At 33.7% G+C, this 17,439-nt stretch overlaps 1 protein-coding gene across 2 annotated transcripts in view; it reads right to left on the reverse strand.

The window, feature by feature from the left end:
- The window catches only part of SLC4A10 (solute carrier family 4 member 10), a 450,611-nt gene that overhangs the window by 35,182 nt on the left and 397,990 nt on the right, over window positions 1–17,439 (reverse strand). For both annotated transcript variants that reach the window (XM_081581599.1, XM_081581598.1), the window contains 4 exons: window positions 9,442–9,547; window positions 3,640–3,801; window positions 2,036–2,149; window positions 870–1,031 (listed from right to left, as the gene is read on the reverse strand). In XM_081581599.1, the coding sequence (XP_081437725.1) occupies window positions 870–1,031; window positions 2,036–2,149; window positions 3,640–3,801; window positions 9,442–9,547 (544 nt within the window). The remainder of the gene's footprint in view (window positions 1–869; window positions 1,032–2,035; window positions 2,150–3,639; window positions 3,802–9,441; window positions 9,548–17,439) is intronic.

A 17,439-nucleotide genomic window follows, 5' to 3' on the forward strand; every position in this document is an offset into this window, starting at 1 on the left:
CTGACAAAATTTTTCCTAGAATTTAAAGAATAAATGACAATAGCTCACCATTATCCCATGATACCAGAAAAAACAAAATTGTGCATGTTCTAATTTTTATAAGGTTTGATTCAGAGTACTTTTAACCATTCAATGATTTTGTTGGTTCAATTTAACTTAATATAGTCCTATAAATGACAGTGCTCACATTACATATCTCATACCAATGAACAACTTTATTCACAGTTGCAAAATGGAAGGGTCAGAATATAATAAATAAAATATATTTATATTTATTCTCTTTGTAAAAGAAAGTCATTGAAATCTGCAATAAAACTCAACAAAGATGTCACTTAAAAACTATAACATTTGTAACTTGATTTTGATGTCATAGACATTATAGATGGAAAAATAACTAAAGAAAAATGAGAATTATTTGAAGATCTAATTTGTTCCAAAATGAATGCCATCTAACAGACATACTTAGAGTCAAATATAGAAATAGAAGAATCTCAGATGTAAGACAAATTGGTAAAGCCACACTTCACCAAAATAGACCATTTCATTAAAATGTGTTAAACATGGTAAAGAACACTAGAACTTTGGCAACATTTTTAAATTTTAAGTCCTAGAGGTAGGGTTTTAGAATTTAGAGCTCAGCCAAGTGCCATAAATAAATTAAATAATAATTAATTTTAAGCTTATTGTAAGACAAAGTACCATGAATATAGAAAACAAAATTATAAATCTGAAAATTTTAATATTTCACTATGCAAATGCTATAGAATACTAAATATAATATAGAATACAAAGCATAATAAATAAAACAAACATCAATTGATCTCAGTTAAATCATAATGATTTATGTTAAAATGGATGCTAAAATATACCTTTAGCTTATGTTCTTTTCTGTTGATAATGACAGCTGTAATCTGTTGGTCCATAAAAATTAGAATAGTACAAAGTAAAGCTGGAATAATAGCAGCTATTACTGTCCACCATGGATTTGGACCTAAAGGTGTAACAAACCAGCCACGATCATCTCTTGTGGGCTGTAAAAAAATAAAAGAATGCATAGTTATTAACTGGATTAATAAATATCTAATCAAATGAAGTCTTATAGACAATACCAGGAAAGCCCTAATTATAAACTGATATGCCAAGTGAATTATATTTAATAATAATATTCACAAAACATGGTACCAGGCACCATTCTAAGTGTTTTAAATATTTCAACTCACTTTTTTCTTCACAACAGTCTAGAGAAGTTACAGACAAGGAAATAGGCATAGAGAATAAACTTTTTAAGGTCCCAAAGCTAGTGAGTGGTGAAGACAAGATTTCAACTCTGACAGACTGGCTCAAAAATCTGTGTTCTCAATAATATCTATATTAAATAAAATTATATTACCATTATCATATGTGCTATTGGATTGGCAAATTCATTCACTTTTACAAATATCATATTGACAACTGTGTATAACTCATTTAAATGTATATCCAGGCCACTAAGTAAAAACAGCAAAAAGACACTCAGGGAAGGGTTCTACACATGGCTGGTGCCTGAGATGAGTCCCAAATGAATTCATTTTGACAATTCTTTGAGGAAGTCCCCAGCTCTGTTTGATAGGCGAGAAAATAGGTTCAAAGAGATTAAGTAACTGGCCCAGGTCATAGATGTAATGTGGTTCAAACTCTATTCCAGACCTAATTTTGTTTTCCAATCCCTATCCATTGTGCAACTCTGCATCAAGAAAATGCATTTTCCTTATTTTCAAAATGTTTCCTTATCTTTTCGGAATATAGATATTCCTACTGGAAGAATTAACAGGAAACTTTTTCAAGTGGCTTCCAGGTCTCTATTTCTGTGATTACTATTTATTTTTTAATATTAGACCAAAATTGTAGTTGGGCTGTGGGCATTTTATTTTCTGTTATATTAATCAATATTCTTTATATTTTCATGAAAATCCCAAATGCTAGGTTTATAGCCATCATCTGAATAAAAATTAGACCTACAGAGATGGAGAGATAGTAAATGTTATGATAACTTCACCTTGAAAACACTTGGTACTTGTAGTTTTGGAGACGGGATCCCAATGGCATAGTCAATTAAAACCATACATAGAATCGTAAGGAAGACAGCAAAGTCGCTCACTATGGATCGAACCTAAAGATAATTAAAACACCTGTCACTTGAAGGAACTATAAATAGTTAGGAATACTCAGGAACATAATCTAGAATCACACTTTATGACATGATATCATAATATTACTTTTTATGCATACTATAATATTACTGTTAACTCTGTCATATTTATATTTATGTACCTCTGTCATTAAGATAAATATACACTCAATCTTTTCAAAATGAGGCATTATGGAACAGCTATAATGGTGATTGTGCTGTTTTCAGTATTTATTTAAAATCTAAGTTTATTATGGGACTCTTGCATGGTACTATTACACCAGTGATGCTGATAAAATTCTAAGTTTATTATGAATTCCAGTGTGTGAATATTTAAAATACAGAACAACATTGCATGGAGATAATTTGGCTAAATTTTAATACTGTTTCTCTCACAGGTAACATTTTAATATGATAAACCCCAAACACTATAAAATAAAATCTGTTTTTATTGAACTATCACAACATTTAGTTTATCTGAGATATAAGTACAGCAGCAGGTAATGTGCACAATAGAGTAAGTAAATTTAAAAGTTATTCTATTTCTCATTTATAAAGGCTTCTTTGAGCAAAATCCTTAAACAATATTCAGTAAGATCTGGCTTTTATTAGGATGCCTTTATGTCACACACACAAACACATACAAAATTCAGGAGTTTAATTAAAAAAACCAATTCTATATTAATCAAATCAAGCTTTTTGGGGAAAGAAATGAATCCTCCACCTTAGGGAAGGAAGAGGTAACAAAAACAGAAGCTTCTCTCAAACAGTTCTTAAAACATTTTCCCAGAGTAGAATTTTCATCACAATTTTTAGCTCATCTCCCAAAAGCTTGTTTTCTTGTTTCTCTTCTTTCTTTTCTTTTCTCTCCCTCCCTTCCTTCCTTAGTCCTTTTTTGGCTGAGTCAGGCCTTATAGGTGTTACTTTGCAGTGTTAAATATTGAACTAAGCTGTTTCTCTGTTTACTTTCTTTTCCAAATATGCAGATGCAAACGTGGTGGGTTAGGGGGAGGGACTGACACTTTAAAAATGAAAAAGAGGATAGTGTTCCAATGAGTCTTGCAGGGGCTTTCCCAATTACAAAATGTAACAGTGGCTCCTATGAGGTGTCTGTCAGGCTGGAATAGTTCCCACTGTTCACTGGGCAAGAAAGTGACAATCAGTAATGCAGTGTGTGCTTTTGAGTTCCAAAAATGAAAGTTGAAAAGTGGGAGTTTATCTCTGGGATTTGAAGTTAGGAGATAAGCCTAGAGGCAATTTGCACTCCCAGCACCAGTCTCACAAAATGCTTCCTCTACCCGACCTCACCAAACCTTGCTCCTAATATGGCAGCTCAATCACACAAAAACCTTTTAGTGGCCCCGTTAATGACAGCAATTGCTCCTCTTTTTTTTTGCCCTAAAATACACATATCACCGTAACATGCTTTATGCTGGTTCACATTTTGATCAGAAAAACTGTAGTCTAAGTACCTTGGTTGGAAAATAGCGGCTAGTCTTGAACTGCTTCAATGTGGCTGACAGAGTAACTGTGGAAAAGAAGAGGATCACTGACCAAAACAGAACATCTGGAACATAGGGGTGCTCATGGCCGCAGGCTCGTCCAACATACTCCCCGTGCAGTGATTTGCATTCCTGCCACAGGAAGTAAAACAAATGGAACTATTAAGAAAAAAGGTGGACATAGTCTTTCAGGAAATGAATGTCTTAAGATCACTTGCAGTTGAGTTGCCAAGGTTTTTAATTAAGGCTCATGTTTGGATAGGTAGTGAGCAATATGAACCATTTCTAAAAGTTTTGCCTTTTAAAAATTAAATCTATAAAACTAATTGATTCACCAATCATCATCTTAATTAAGTATCACATCAACTCTATAAAATAGGTAGTTGCTATTATTTCCATTTTGCATCTGAGGAAACTATGGTGTAGAGAAGGTAAGTAATTTGCTATGGCCTCACCACTGCTGAGTGGCAGCAGAGTTGTGATACAAACATGATGCCTTTGGTGGGAATATTATTGCATATTAAAGGAAAACAGTGATTCTGTAGAATTATCTAGTCCTAAAGCTCCCAAGAAAGGTGAGAAAAGCAACAATAAAAAAATACGATATATTATTACTGAAGTGAAACTAGAAGTCAAAGATGGGGCTCAAACTTAAATTATAGAACAAAAGAGAAAAAGTACCATAGGAGCAGGGCAAAGTTCATATTTACTATGACTTCTTCAGGAGCTTCTCAGGTGGCTCAGGGGTAAAGAACCCACCTGCCAATGCAGGAGACCCGGGTTCCATCCCTGGGTAAGGCAGATACCCTGGAGAAGGAAATGGCAAACCACTCCAGGATTCTTGCCTGGAGAATTCCATGGACAGAGGAGCCTGGCAAACTATACTCCATGGTGTCACAAAGAGTCAGACACGACTGGGCGACTATATAACAACAACAACAAATGACTTCATGATCTTTTTTTTTTTTCCTGGTATATATTTTATAAGTCCCTGAAGAATCATTTCTAATTGCTGTCTTAGCCATGAGGTGGCAGCAAAGTCAAAAAATTTTTCTTTCTTGGAGGAAAAAACAGCATTTTAAACAATATTATTTTGAAATTAAGACTTTTTTTTAAAGCTCATATTAGATTGGATTTTACCATTTCATTTTAAAGATTAGAACATTAAATTTTAATTTTTTATTTCAAAACAGAAAAGAATGGTTTAAGTGATCCAGTGACCTTGCTAGTACTTGAGATAATTCTGAACCTGAATTAGGAATTGAATTGTGCCATGGTACAGAAAGATCTTAGGAGAAAATATGGACTGCCAGATTGATCACCAGCAGAGACTATCCAATGAACAAAGCCTCAAGCCCTGGAGTACATACAGCAGGAAACAAATACCTCTGAAAGATTCTAGACTAAATCACAGACTGCTACCTTGTTATCCGAAAACAAACTAGTAAAATCACTTGGGACAGTTACCAGTAAGGCTAGGATTTTTGAGAAATATTGTTTGTATACTTTATAATTATCTAAAACAATTCTGTTCCTTTTTCTAATCTAACTGCAAATGCTACATTTTTTGCTAGCTAAAGTTGAATTCCAAATAACCACGTTAATACCGAGCACAGAAACTTTGCTAATTGGAAAATTAAAAAAAAAAAAATCCCCAAGCCTTAATTATAGCTTTAGTTTTTCCTTGTCTCAAAACTCTGTTAAAATGGATAAAGTAGTAAAAACAAATTCTTGAAATTTTTAGTCCCTTCTCTTGCCCCTTGTTCAGCTTTACTAGTAAAGCAATTACTAAGCAAAGTAATGGAACATATATATATATATATATATGGAATCTAGAAAAATGATACTGATGAGCCTATCTGCAGGGCAAGAATACAGACCCAAACATAGAGACTGGACTTGTGAATGGGTGAAGGAGAGGGTGGGATGAATTGAGAGTAGCTCTGAAATACATACATTGCCATGTGTAAAATAGCTAGTGGGAAGTTGCTGTGTAACACAGGGAGCTCAACCCGGTGCTCTGTGATGACCTAGAGGGGTGGGATGTTGGGGGAGAAGTTCAAGACGGAGCAGGTATATGTATACGTATGGCTGATTCATGCTGTTGTATGGCAGAAACTAACACTACACTGTAAAGCAATCATCCTCCAATTAAAAGTAAATGAAAAAGAGAAGAAGGGATAAATACAAAGAGGAGCTAAAAGTTCCTTTGTAAACACATTACCTATATGTTTGTGATCATCTTCAACCTTTTGTGCAGATATAAAAGACTTCCAAGTCTTGGACTTGGTTGAGTCTTGTTCTCAATTCTTAGTAATATAGAAACCATTTAAAGAATTATTTAAGTTTCTTATAAGCTATAATACATTGCCATTAGTCTGCCTAGTCACTTTAATTCAAAGCAAATTTGAAAAGTATATTTTTCTTTCTTTTAGGGGGGCAGTATGTTATTTAAAAAGGAAAAATTGTGAGCTACTATATTCTACATTTATTTTCTGGTTTATACCAACTGTACCCTTAAAACACACATACACACACGAAGTCCTGAGATTTGGAAGAGAAAACTAAATCTAAATCCTGTTCTCTTATTTTGAGTCTCACATATGGTTTCACTTACAAAAATGAAAAAAATGCTTGTTGACAAACTCATTTCTACTAATTATTCTTCAACACGTTTTAAGCTTCAACAATTTTATAAGTTGGTAAAAATTAAGTTTGATAAAATAAGAAATTAGAATTGGCATTAGTGTCCTGCCCCTTATTTATGTATAAGCTAAATATGTAATTCTGGCATTGAAACAATTCTTAACCAATTGCTAGTTAATTGCCTGTGAATATTTTAAACCTTGTCCAGGAATTCCTTATAATGACAGACTTTGATATACTGTTAAAATATATATATAAACATAGAAACCTAAGTACTCTAGCTTGCTATAAAACACTTGAATTAAGCATTATTCACAATAGTCAAGATATGAAAATAACCTAGATGTCTGTCAATGGACGAATGGGTTAAGAAACTGTAGTATAAATATACAATAGAATATCATTCACCCTTAAAAAGGAAGGAAATGTCGTCACTGCAACAACATGAATGAACCTGTAACACATGCTAACTGAAACAAGCCAGACACAGAAAGACAAATGCTGTATGATTTATCTTCTTTGTGGAAGCTAAAAGTCAAACTCAGAAGCAGAGAGTAGAACGATAGTTACCAATGACTAGGGAGAGAAGAAAAATGGGGAAATATTGGTTGAAGGGAACAAAGTTTCATTTATGCAGGATAAATAAATTATGAAGTGCTAATGTATAACAGTGATTATGGTTAATAATATTGCATTAAATAATTGAAATTTGCTGGGAGAGTAGATCTTAATTGTTTTCACCAAGTAAAAAGGTGCCTATGTGAGGTAATATGTGTGTTAATTAGCTTGACTGTGGTCATCATTCACCTTGTATATATTCATCAAAACATCACATTTTATACCTTAAATATATAACTTTTATTTGTCAATTATACCTCAATAAAGCTAGAAAACAAAATAAACCAAGACATTTACATTAAATAGTAAATCTGTGATTTGAGACTGCTTTTCAAAATTTGAAATCATTAAATGTTTATTGAACACTTACTATGCACACAATTATTTGGGAGAATCAAAGAAAGTTAAAGTTCTTGCCATTGCTGAGTTAGCAAGGTAAAAATTACAGTTCATGAGATATGTAACAATTCAATTAAAAATTATCAAATGACTAATACACAGAGTAAATATGACATGACCATTTTTACAACACTAGTTATAACAGCCATTAGCACAGTGCTTTATTAATAAAATTAATAAAATGCTTTTGATGATCCTGATGGTTATGCTGAGAAAAAATAGAACAACAATTAAGACAAATCATTATGGCCCTCAATGACTTAAAATTGTAAGTTTTTTTTCATTATGTAGAATACCCTTTGGTGATAAATGCTGTTTCTGGTCAAGAGTAGCAATTACTCATTGCAAACAGTGCTTTTACCTAATGAAAAATAATATGAAAATTTCTGCCAGAATGTTAACACCTAGTGCAGAACTTAACAAAGGGGAAAAAAAAAACACACCTCAGGATTAGATTTGCTTTGATTGTTTGATTGCAAAATATTTTTCACTGTACTCTGCTTGACCCTAAAACTTCTAATATTTAAAATTAACTCATGCCTAGGTAGATCAATTGTGCTATGAGTCTCTTAGAAATTTATGATTCAGGATTTGTTACTATATGGAATAAATATTGTTGTTTAACATTAAATTATTCAAGACTATAAAACACATAGAGTAATTATCATATTAAAAAATTTAGAGATGAAATTATTGGGTAAGTGTACTGAAGGGGACACCAAGATAGGGGACAAAAGCAAGGAACTCTTAAAATATAATATCCTTATAGTTTATAAAAGGGGAATATAAATGGAAGATGCATTGCTGAATGGATCAACCATGTCTAAATTCTGAACAACTGTAGCATTCTTTCTTGTTCAGCTCATTTCTTTTATTGGTCAACTTAAATGGCTCTCTGAAAGGAAGAAGTTCGGTAATCTTTTTTCTAAGGAAAAATACAACAGAATAAATGTTAACTATAACAAAAAAAAAATGAAAGTGAAGACATTTTAGAGCAAATGACTAGGGTAAGAAGAAAGGTAGTAAAATACAGGTCAAAAGATAGAATTTTTTAAATTTTGATTCTGAAAAAAATACTTAATGAGGAAAAGTGAGAAAAACAGGCAACAGGTCAAGTGCTCTTGTAAGAATCATGTTTAGAGTTTTGTAATTGTACAACAAAAAAGGTTTGTGTGTATCACTAACTGACTCACTTACTAAAATGTGTTTCTCATAAAATAAACTAGAATTCATATAGTTTTATGCTGATGGTTATAATGGGATTTGAGATTATACAGGTAGGTAAATTGGCAGAAGCTTTGGACTGTAATGTTTGTAACTGAGAAGAACAGAAAAGAAACTAGAATGACTCAGATTTTAATACTTATTAAAAGCAGAATCTATCCAATTTTTTCCAATTATGAGATTTGATTGACCAGAAGTAAAGGATGTAAGTATAGATGGAAACAGGTGTGCACAAATATTACAAGAGATTAAGAAAAATAGAGACATTCAACTATGGGGGGGGACGATATCATAAAAAAGAGGAAAGAGAAATATTTTTAAAGGTATAAGATTTAACTTTGATAGATGAAAAATATGTTGTCATTCTCTTTCTTCAATGGAAGGAAGATAAGGAGAAAACGGAAGTAAGAAAACTCTTTCTGAGGGAGGTGCCAAAATTTTAAGAAAAGTGACTTTGGTTTTCCCCAAAAGTTCAATATTTATACCAAAATATTAACAAACATCCCCTCCCCCTCAACATATTCTGAACAGCTGGAGCAGTATTATGGAGCGAAGTAAAAGCATTCTTTACACAGAAGGCTGACTTAGTTCTGTCATATGGTTTCATTTAGGTCAACATTACTCTTATTTAATGTGCTTTCAGTTAATCTAGTCACATTATGCCATATATGTGTGCTTTTGGAGTAATTCAGGACTACTAACTACTGGAAAAGCTTAATAATGAAAGACAATCCCCCGTTAGCTTATGCATATTTGAATGGATGAAATAAAACTATCACTTTTGTAATAGTATTTATTTAAAATAATTTACCTTAGTGGCAATAATTCATTCAAAATGTCAAAAAAGGCCTTATAGTAATAAGATTTAAGACATGTTTCACTTACCGAAACAGTTAGGTTCTCCCAAATTATGTCGGAGGCAGAAATATTAGACTCCCTCCATTCCTTCAATGTAGTATTACTAGGATTATGCGGTTCCACACAGTTACATCTGCAAAGACAAAACAGGGTCTTTTATGAAATAAGTATCTTTTTGTGACCAGACTTAAAATAGATGTGTAAGTGATCCTTCTTCCCCAGTCACAGCCTTCCTCCATCTGAGAGATAGATAGGTAGGTCATCCTAAATATCCCCAAACACACTATTTTCAGACATATGATAGATATATTACTAGGACATTAGAGCACTTTTAATGTTTCCTGGAATGAGAGGTCATTCTCTGTTCCAGTCAGAGGAAATTTTTTAAAGTATAGGTTAGAACACAAGGCTTTGGGGGCCTTTTAAATCAAGATGCTTTCTAAATCTTACAATAATCATTTACCTCTAAATTATAAGTCAAGTGGGAAAAAATGATAAACATCCAAATATATTTTTATAATTTATTTTTATTAATATTGCAAAAACATCATATGTGTTTATATATCTATTTCATATCCTAGAGATCACTTAGAATTATGCTATGTAATTTAAAATTAAAGCTAAGTTGAAGTAAGAACCCTGTGTATCTCAAGATATACTTTTCTTTATGATGAGTGATAGTCTTATTAAACCTCAAACAATCAATATGCAAAAATTTTTTGAATAGCTACTATATGCAAGGTAACAAGACGAATGCTGAGGGTAAGAGCAAACCAGTCAATACTAAAAGAAAATCAATCCTCTGTCATCCCCATACTCATTGGAAGGACTGATGCTGAAGCTGAAGCTCCAATACTTTGACCACCTGATGCAAAGATCCGACTCATTAGAAAAGACCCTGATACTGGTAAAGATTGAAGGCAGGAGAAGGCAACAGCGGATGAAATGGTTGGATGGCATCTCTGACTGAATGGACGTGAGTTTGGGCAGACTCAAAGATAGTGGACGACAAGGAAACCTGGCCTGCTGCAGTCCATGGGGTTGCAAAGGGTAGAACACAACTGAGTGACTGAACAGCAACTACATACAAGGTAACATGATGAATGCTGAGGGTAAGAGCAGAAAGAATAGGAAAGATTTGGGCAATTGTTACTACTATGAAATAAAAAACAGCTTTTGATATCACATTCTTTATAACTTTGTAAGTAAATGAGAAGGCACAAGCAAAGGTAATCAACAAGTTAATGGTCTTAGATATTAACTTCAATTTACAAATGGTTTGTTTAAAAAATTCATTGTCTATTATTTGCCCTTCAGAGAGCATTTTCTTTTAGAAGCATTTTATAAAAATCGTATTTGGTCTCTAGGTTAACCCACAAATACTACAAAACTTAAAAATAGGTTGGACTGCTATTTTAGTGATATTAATTGAACTGTAGAACTCAACTACCATTATTTCTATACGAAAATATATTACAGTTTCTACTTGATAAATTCCTTTGCCTGAGCTACAGTCTCTCTTTCTACATCAGGAATTTTAGTCTGTTCTTTTTTATCACTACTCATTCATTTTTCAAAGCGTACTCAGTGTCTATTATTATAAGAAATCCTACTTGACTTGAGCAATACAGACAGGCCTGCTCCTATTCTCACTAAGGATGGTTCGAGTATTCCCACCTGGGCTCACTTGGGACTGGGACACTAAAAAAACAGAGGATTCCAATGAGAAAGTTGTTAATGGGGATTTTAAGGGAATGAGAGAAAGAAGTATTATGAGTAGCTGCAGTGACCACTGTGGTATCAGAGGGAGGAGACATAGCAAAAGGGAAACAAAGGTCTTTGAGAGGCAGTCATAGTCATTCTGGAGAAGGCAATGGCACCCCACTCCAGTACTCTTGTCTGGAAAATCCCATGGATGGAGGAGCCTGGTAGGCTACAGTCCATGGGGTCGCTAAGAGTCGGACACGACTGAGCGACTTCACTTTCACTTTTCCCTTTCATGCACTGGAGAAGGAAATGGCAACCCACTCCAGTATTCTTGCCTGGAGAATCCCAGGGACGGTGGAGCCTGGTGGGCTGCCGTCTATGGGGTCGCACAGAGTCGGACACGACTGAAGCGACTTAGCAGCAGCAGCAGCAGCAGCATAGTCATTCATCAATGCAATTTGCTCAAATCTATAGGTTCCCAAGTCCCAGATTAGTTGTACATAATCACAGAACACAGGCCTTTGTGTCAGAAAGCTTTGTGCTTTATTGGTTGTGTGGCCATGGGCAAGTTATTTAAGCACTCTAAACCTTGGTTTCCTCATAAAGTAAAATGAGGACTGAAATGCTTACCTAGTAGAGCTATTATGAAGAATATGTAACATGATATATATTAAATGGCATGTGTACACTTATGCATTTTGTAATTGTTGCTCCTATCATCATCATGATTATCATCATTATTTTCTGGTTCATTTTTTGGTTTTTCATAAGATGTAATAAAACTGTTAACTTTCAATTGATGTAACACAAAAAAGAACAATAGGCTTTTCTCTAACATGCTGATATTTTCTTTTATTTTGTTTCCAATTCTTTAAAGAGAATTAAATTCTGACCAGCATTAAAATAGTTTCACTACTATTACTAAGAATCTATCAAAAGAAAGAAAATTCCCATTCAATTTTGACTCTGGGTCATTAGATCACTAGGCAAATATAGTAAAGATAATATATGAATAGAGAGAATAATTTCACTTAAAAACAGATTACATTATTAACATTACATTAAAACTATTAAATCACTGAATATTTTCTAAAATTAAAAAACAGATTTGGCTTCTAGCTTAAAAAAGAGGACTGAACACACATGTTTATTTTGTTATTACCTAGAATTCACTAAGCTAAAGAATAATATAAAAAGAGACATGAAGAGAAACATAAAAAAGAAAGTTATGTAAACAAATGGAATATGAAAGTCATATGAAAATAGGATTTTTGAAAAAGCAGAACAGAACAGCAATACTAACAATAATAGTACCTTTACATTTAATCCTTAAACTAGGTTGTCACATGAATATATCAAGACACAAGTGACATGGCCAAGTTTATACAGCTAGAAACTTCAGAGCCATAATTTAAACCTAGGTAGTCCTCTTACTCACTCACTCATGAATATATATATATATATATATATTTATATATATATAAACAGATATATGTATTTATATATAAAAATAAAATTTATAAATTTATATAGGATATATATATTTACATAGGATATATATATGTGTGTGTGAGTATATATATATATTCTTCCAACTGGAGTAAAAGAGGGAGCTGGCCTGATGAGTAGAATATCAAGGAGGGTCTTGACTAAGAGAAGAGTTTATACTCAAAAAAAAAACAGAGTAAACAGATGGAGCCAAAAATATGAGAACTAGTTCAAAGTTTGACTATACAATAGTTGATACCAGAAATCCATCCCCAGCTGCTACAGACTTACATACATAGCACTCCAAGAATAGCCTCAGTCTTTTCTCTAAGCAATAACATCAACACTGTAAGGCAAAATTACTTTGGACCTAGAGGTCTATATTGAGTGAAATCATCAAATCAAATGTAAGGAAGAATGGGAAAAAAAAGTTTATTCTTTGCAGATTTTAGTTTTTCGTGCATGTGTCATTAATTAGAAAGCATAACTTGTAAGTAAACAAAGAAGATATGGGATGAAGGGAAGAGGGCTTGCAACCTAAGAAAGCGGTGAAAGGACTCTCAGAATGACAAACGCAGCAGAGCCCAAGAGTAAGTCACAGAGGGAGTGAATCACAAGATGGATGAATGGAAAGGTCCACTCTCTTTCCCCCACAGAAACTGCAATTTAACAATATATGGACCAAAATACTGTAATGAGAATTCTAGAATCTAGTCAAGATGTTGCAGTACCAGAGTACAAAACTGTGAAAAGCCACATTCAAATGGATAAGAAGAGCAATTTCACTTTAATTGCCTCAGCCCCTTTTCTAAGCTGGTACAGCTCAGCAGTGGTAGAGAATAACCTGGCTCACACTTTTTACACTGGGGTGAAGAGAAAAGTAGAGGCTGTGAAGGAAATGGCAACCCACTCCAGTGTTCTTGCCTGGAGAATCCCAGGGATGTGAAGCCTGGTGGGCTGCAGTCTATGGGGTCGCACAGAGTCGGACATGACTGACGCGACTTAGCAGTAGCAGTCTAACATTCCAGCTCTTCAGAGGGCTACTGAGGAACTGGTATCTGTCTTGTCTAATTCAGAGCACTGACAGAACCATTGCAGTTTGGATGCCTTGGTGCCACTGAGAACAAAGAAGAATGGGTAAATTGGTTTTCAGGGATTAGGATGGCTCAATCAGTTAGGGGTAGGAGAACAATCTGAGGCTTCTCCCTCTCAAAGGAGTGAAAGGAGCATATGTCTGATGTTCAAGCTCTTCAGAAGAGTGCAGAAGGGGCTGGTATCTGTCTCACCTAACTCAGGATGCTGATGGGGAGTGAGCATACAGCAGAAATCTGGAGGCTTCTGAGAACAAGGGACATCATAGCAGCTTGCTACTGTAAAACCAGGACTTCCTAGGTGGCAGAGTGGTGAAGAATCTGCCTGCCAATGCAGGACCTGCAGGAAATGCAGGTTCAATCCCTGAGTCAAGAAGATCCCCTGGAACAGAAAATGCCAATCCACTCCGGTATTCTTGCCTGGAAAATTACACGGACAGAGGGTCTGACAGGCTACAGTCCATGGGGTCATGAAGAACTAGACACAACTGAACACAAACACATATTGTAAAACCAGAGAACTTGCAGTACCACAGAGTGACCCCAGGTAGAGCAAAAAATTATGAGTCCCTGGAAAAAGAAATCAGCCAACTCTACCTAATTGAGAATTGCACACACAGGCTCAAAGAATTTGCATTCCCTTCCCTCTAAGAAAAGGTTACAGAGACCCCCCAGAATCTCTAGTCAAGCTGATTAGAAGTCTTCTGCAAAAAGGGCCAGTCTATAAAGGCTATGAGATGTGGCTTTTATTTCAAGTGAGCCAATCCTATAACAAAGTTATGGGATACATGAAGAAACAGGGAAACATGGCCCATACAAAAGAATAAAATAAATCAAATTTATCTTAAAGAAATGGAGGCATATAAATTACCTGACAGAGAAAACAACCATTATAATGATACTCTATGAGATCAAGAAAATGATGCATAAACAAAATGAAAATATCAGCAAAAAAGAAAACATTAAAAAGAACAAAACAGAAAATTTGGAGCTAAAGAATACAATAATTGAAGTAAAAAAATTCAGTAGGAGGATTTAACATTAGGTTCAATTAAGCTGAAGAAAGAATCAGTGAACTTGAGGACAGGTCACTTGAAATTATCCAGTCAGAAGACCAGATCAGAAAAAAGAATGAAACAGAGTGAAGAAAGCCTGAGGAACACATGGGATATCATAAGCAAATCAATATATGCATCATGGGAGCCCTGGAAGAAGAAAGAGTATAAGGGACAGAAAGCTTATTTAAAGAAATAGTGCCCCCAAACTTCCCAAAACTAACGAAGGAAATTATATTCATATTTAAGAAACCCAATGGATTCCAACCATAGAAAATCCAAAGAAAGCCACACTAAGACACATTATAATCAAACTGTCAAAAGAAAAATACAGAGAAAATTCTAACAGCAACAAGAGAAAAGTGAATCACCATGTGGAAGAGAAATCCCACAATACTATCAGTGAATTTTTCAGCAGGAACTCTACAGGGCAGAAGGCAGTGGGATGATATATTCAAGGTGCTAAAAGGGAAAAACTGCCAACCAAGAACACTACACGTGGCAAAAAAACGTGGTACTCGAAAAATGAAGGAAAAATAAAACCTTCTCATGTTTAAAAAAAAAAAAAATGCTGAGGGAGTTCATCATCACTATAACTGCCTACAAGAAATGCTAAAGGGATTCCTTCAAGCTCAAACAAAAGGATGCTGAACTACAACACAAAAACATATGAAAGTATAAAGCTTGCTAGTAAAGGTAAATATACAGACAAATACAAAATACTGTAATAATGGTACATAAATCACTTTTACTTCTGGTATAGGGGTTGAAGGACAAAAGTATTTTTAAAAACTATTACTATAAAAATATGTTAATGGATATATAATTTAGAAGGATGTAATTTTTTGACATCAATAACATAGAAAGTATAAGGAAGAGGGAGTCAATGTGAAGAGTATTTGTATGCAATTAAAGTTAAGTTTTATCAGCTTAAAATAGGTTGTTATAAATATACGATGCTTTATGTAAGCCCCCTGGTAACCACCAAGAAGGTACCATTTTGTGTAGAACATCCACAAAAGAAAATTAAAAAGGGATCAAAACATATCACTACCAAAAGAAATTAACAAAACATAAAGGAAGAAAAAAAGAGAGGAAAGAGGGTGAAGGATAAATATAAGACAGAAAACAACTAACAAAATGGCAATATTAAGTTCTTCTCTATCAATAACTACTTAAATGTAAATGAATTTTACTCCCTAATCAGAAGATATAGAATGGTTAAATGGATTTAAAAAAAATCCAACTATATGCTGCCTAGAAAAGATTTTTGATTTAGGAACACACATAGAATGAAAGTTAAAGAATAGAAAAAAATATGCAAATGGTAACTGAAAGAGAGCAGGGGCCAGGGTGGGCCATAATCATATTAGACAAAATAGACTTTAAGTCAAAAACTGTCAGAGGAGACAAGGAAGGACATGGTAAATGATAAAAGGGTCAATTAACTGGGTAGATACAACAATTTAAAAGATCTACGTACCTAATAGCAGAGCACCCAAATATATGAAGGAAACACTGACAGAATTGAAGGGAAAGATAGATAATAACACAATAATATTAGGAGATTTCAATACCTCACTTTAAATAATGGATAGAATCCAACAGAAGAAGAATAAGGAAACAAAGGATTTGTAAAATACTATAGGCCAAATGAACCAAATATCATATACATGGCATTTCATCCAACAGCAACAGAATATAGTGTTTTCAAGCACACACAAACCATTCTCCATAAGAGATCACATTTTAGGTCACAACCTAGTCTTAACAAATTTGAGAAGACTGAAATCAAAGTAAGTGTACTTTCAAAGCACAGTACAATGAAGCTAGAAATCAAAAACAGAAGGAAACTAAAAAATTCAAAAATATATGGAAATTAAGCAATGCATTCTTGAACAACCAATAAGCCAAAGAAGATATCAAGAGAGAAATTAGAAAGTATCTTAAGACAAATGAAAACAAAACAAAAAAATACTAAAACTTATAAGATGCAGCAAAAGCAGCACAAAAAGGTAGGTTTATAGCAATAATTGCCTATATTAAAAAGATGAAAATTCTCAAATAAACAACCTAACTTTAAAACACAAGAGACTAAAAAAATAAAAACAAACTAATCCCCAAGTTAGCAGAAGGAAGGAAATAATAATCATCAGAACAAAAATACATGAAATAGAAAATAGAAAAACAATAGTAGAGATCAATGAAACGGAATTGTTTTCTTTTTTTTCAAAAAATCAAAAAAATTGACAAACTTTTAGCTAGACTAAGAAAAAAATTAAGAAGAATCAAAATTATTAGAGAGGAGATATTACAACTAATGCCACAGAAATTTAAAAGATTATAAGAGATTACTATGAGAAATTCCAAGCCAACAATTTAGATAGCCTGGAAGAAATGGATAAATTCCTAGAAATATGTATTCTACCAAGACTGAATCATGAAGAAATAGAAATTCTGAACAGATCTATAACTAGCAAGGAGACTGAATGGGTAATCAAAAACCTCCCAACAAAGAAAAGCCCATGACCAGATGGTTTCACTGGCGAATTCTACCACACATTTAAAGAACTGATGCCAATCCTTCTCAAGCTCTTCCAGAAATTGAAGAGGAGGGAACACTTCCAAACTCATTTTATGAAGCCAGAATTACCCTGATACCAAAGAAAAAGACATCAAAAGAA

This window comes from Giraffa tippelskirchi, chromosome 3 (genome assembly GCF_054371585.1).
Source record: "Giraffa tippelskirchi isolate mGirTip1 chromosome 3, T2T-mGirTip1v1.2.pri, whole genome shotgun sequence".
NCBI classification, from domain to species: domain Eukaryota; kingdom Metazoa; phylum Chordata; class Mammalia; order Artiodactyla; family Giraffidae; genus Giraffa; species Giraffa tippelskirchi.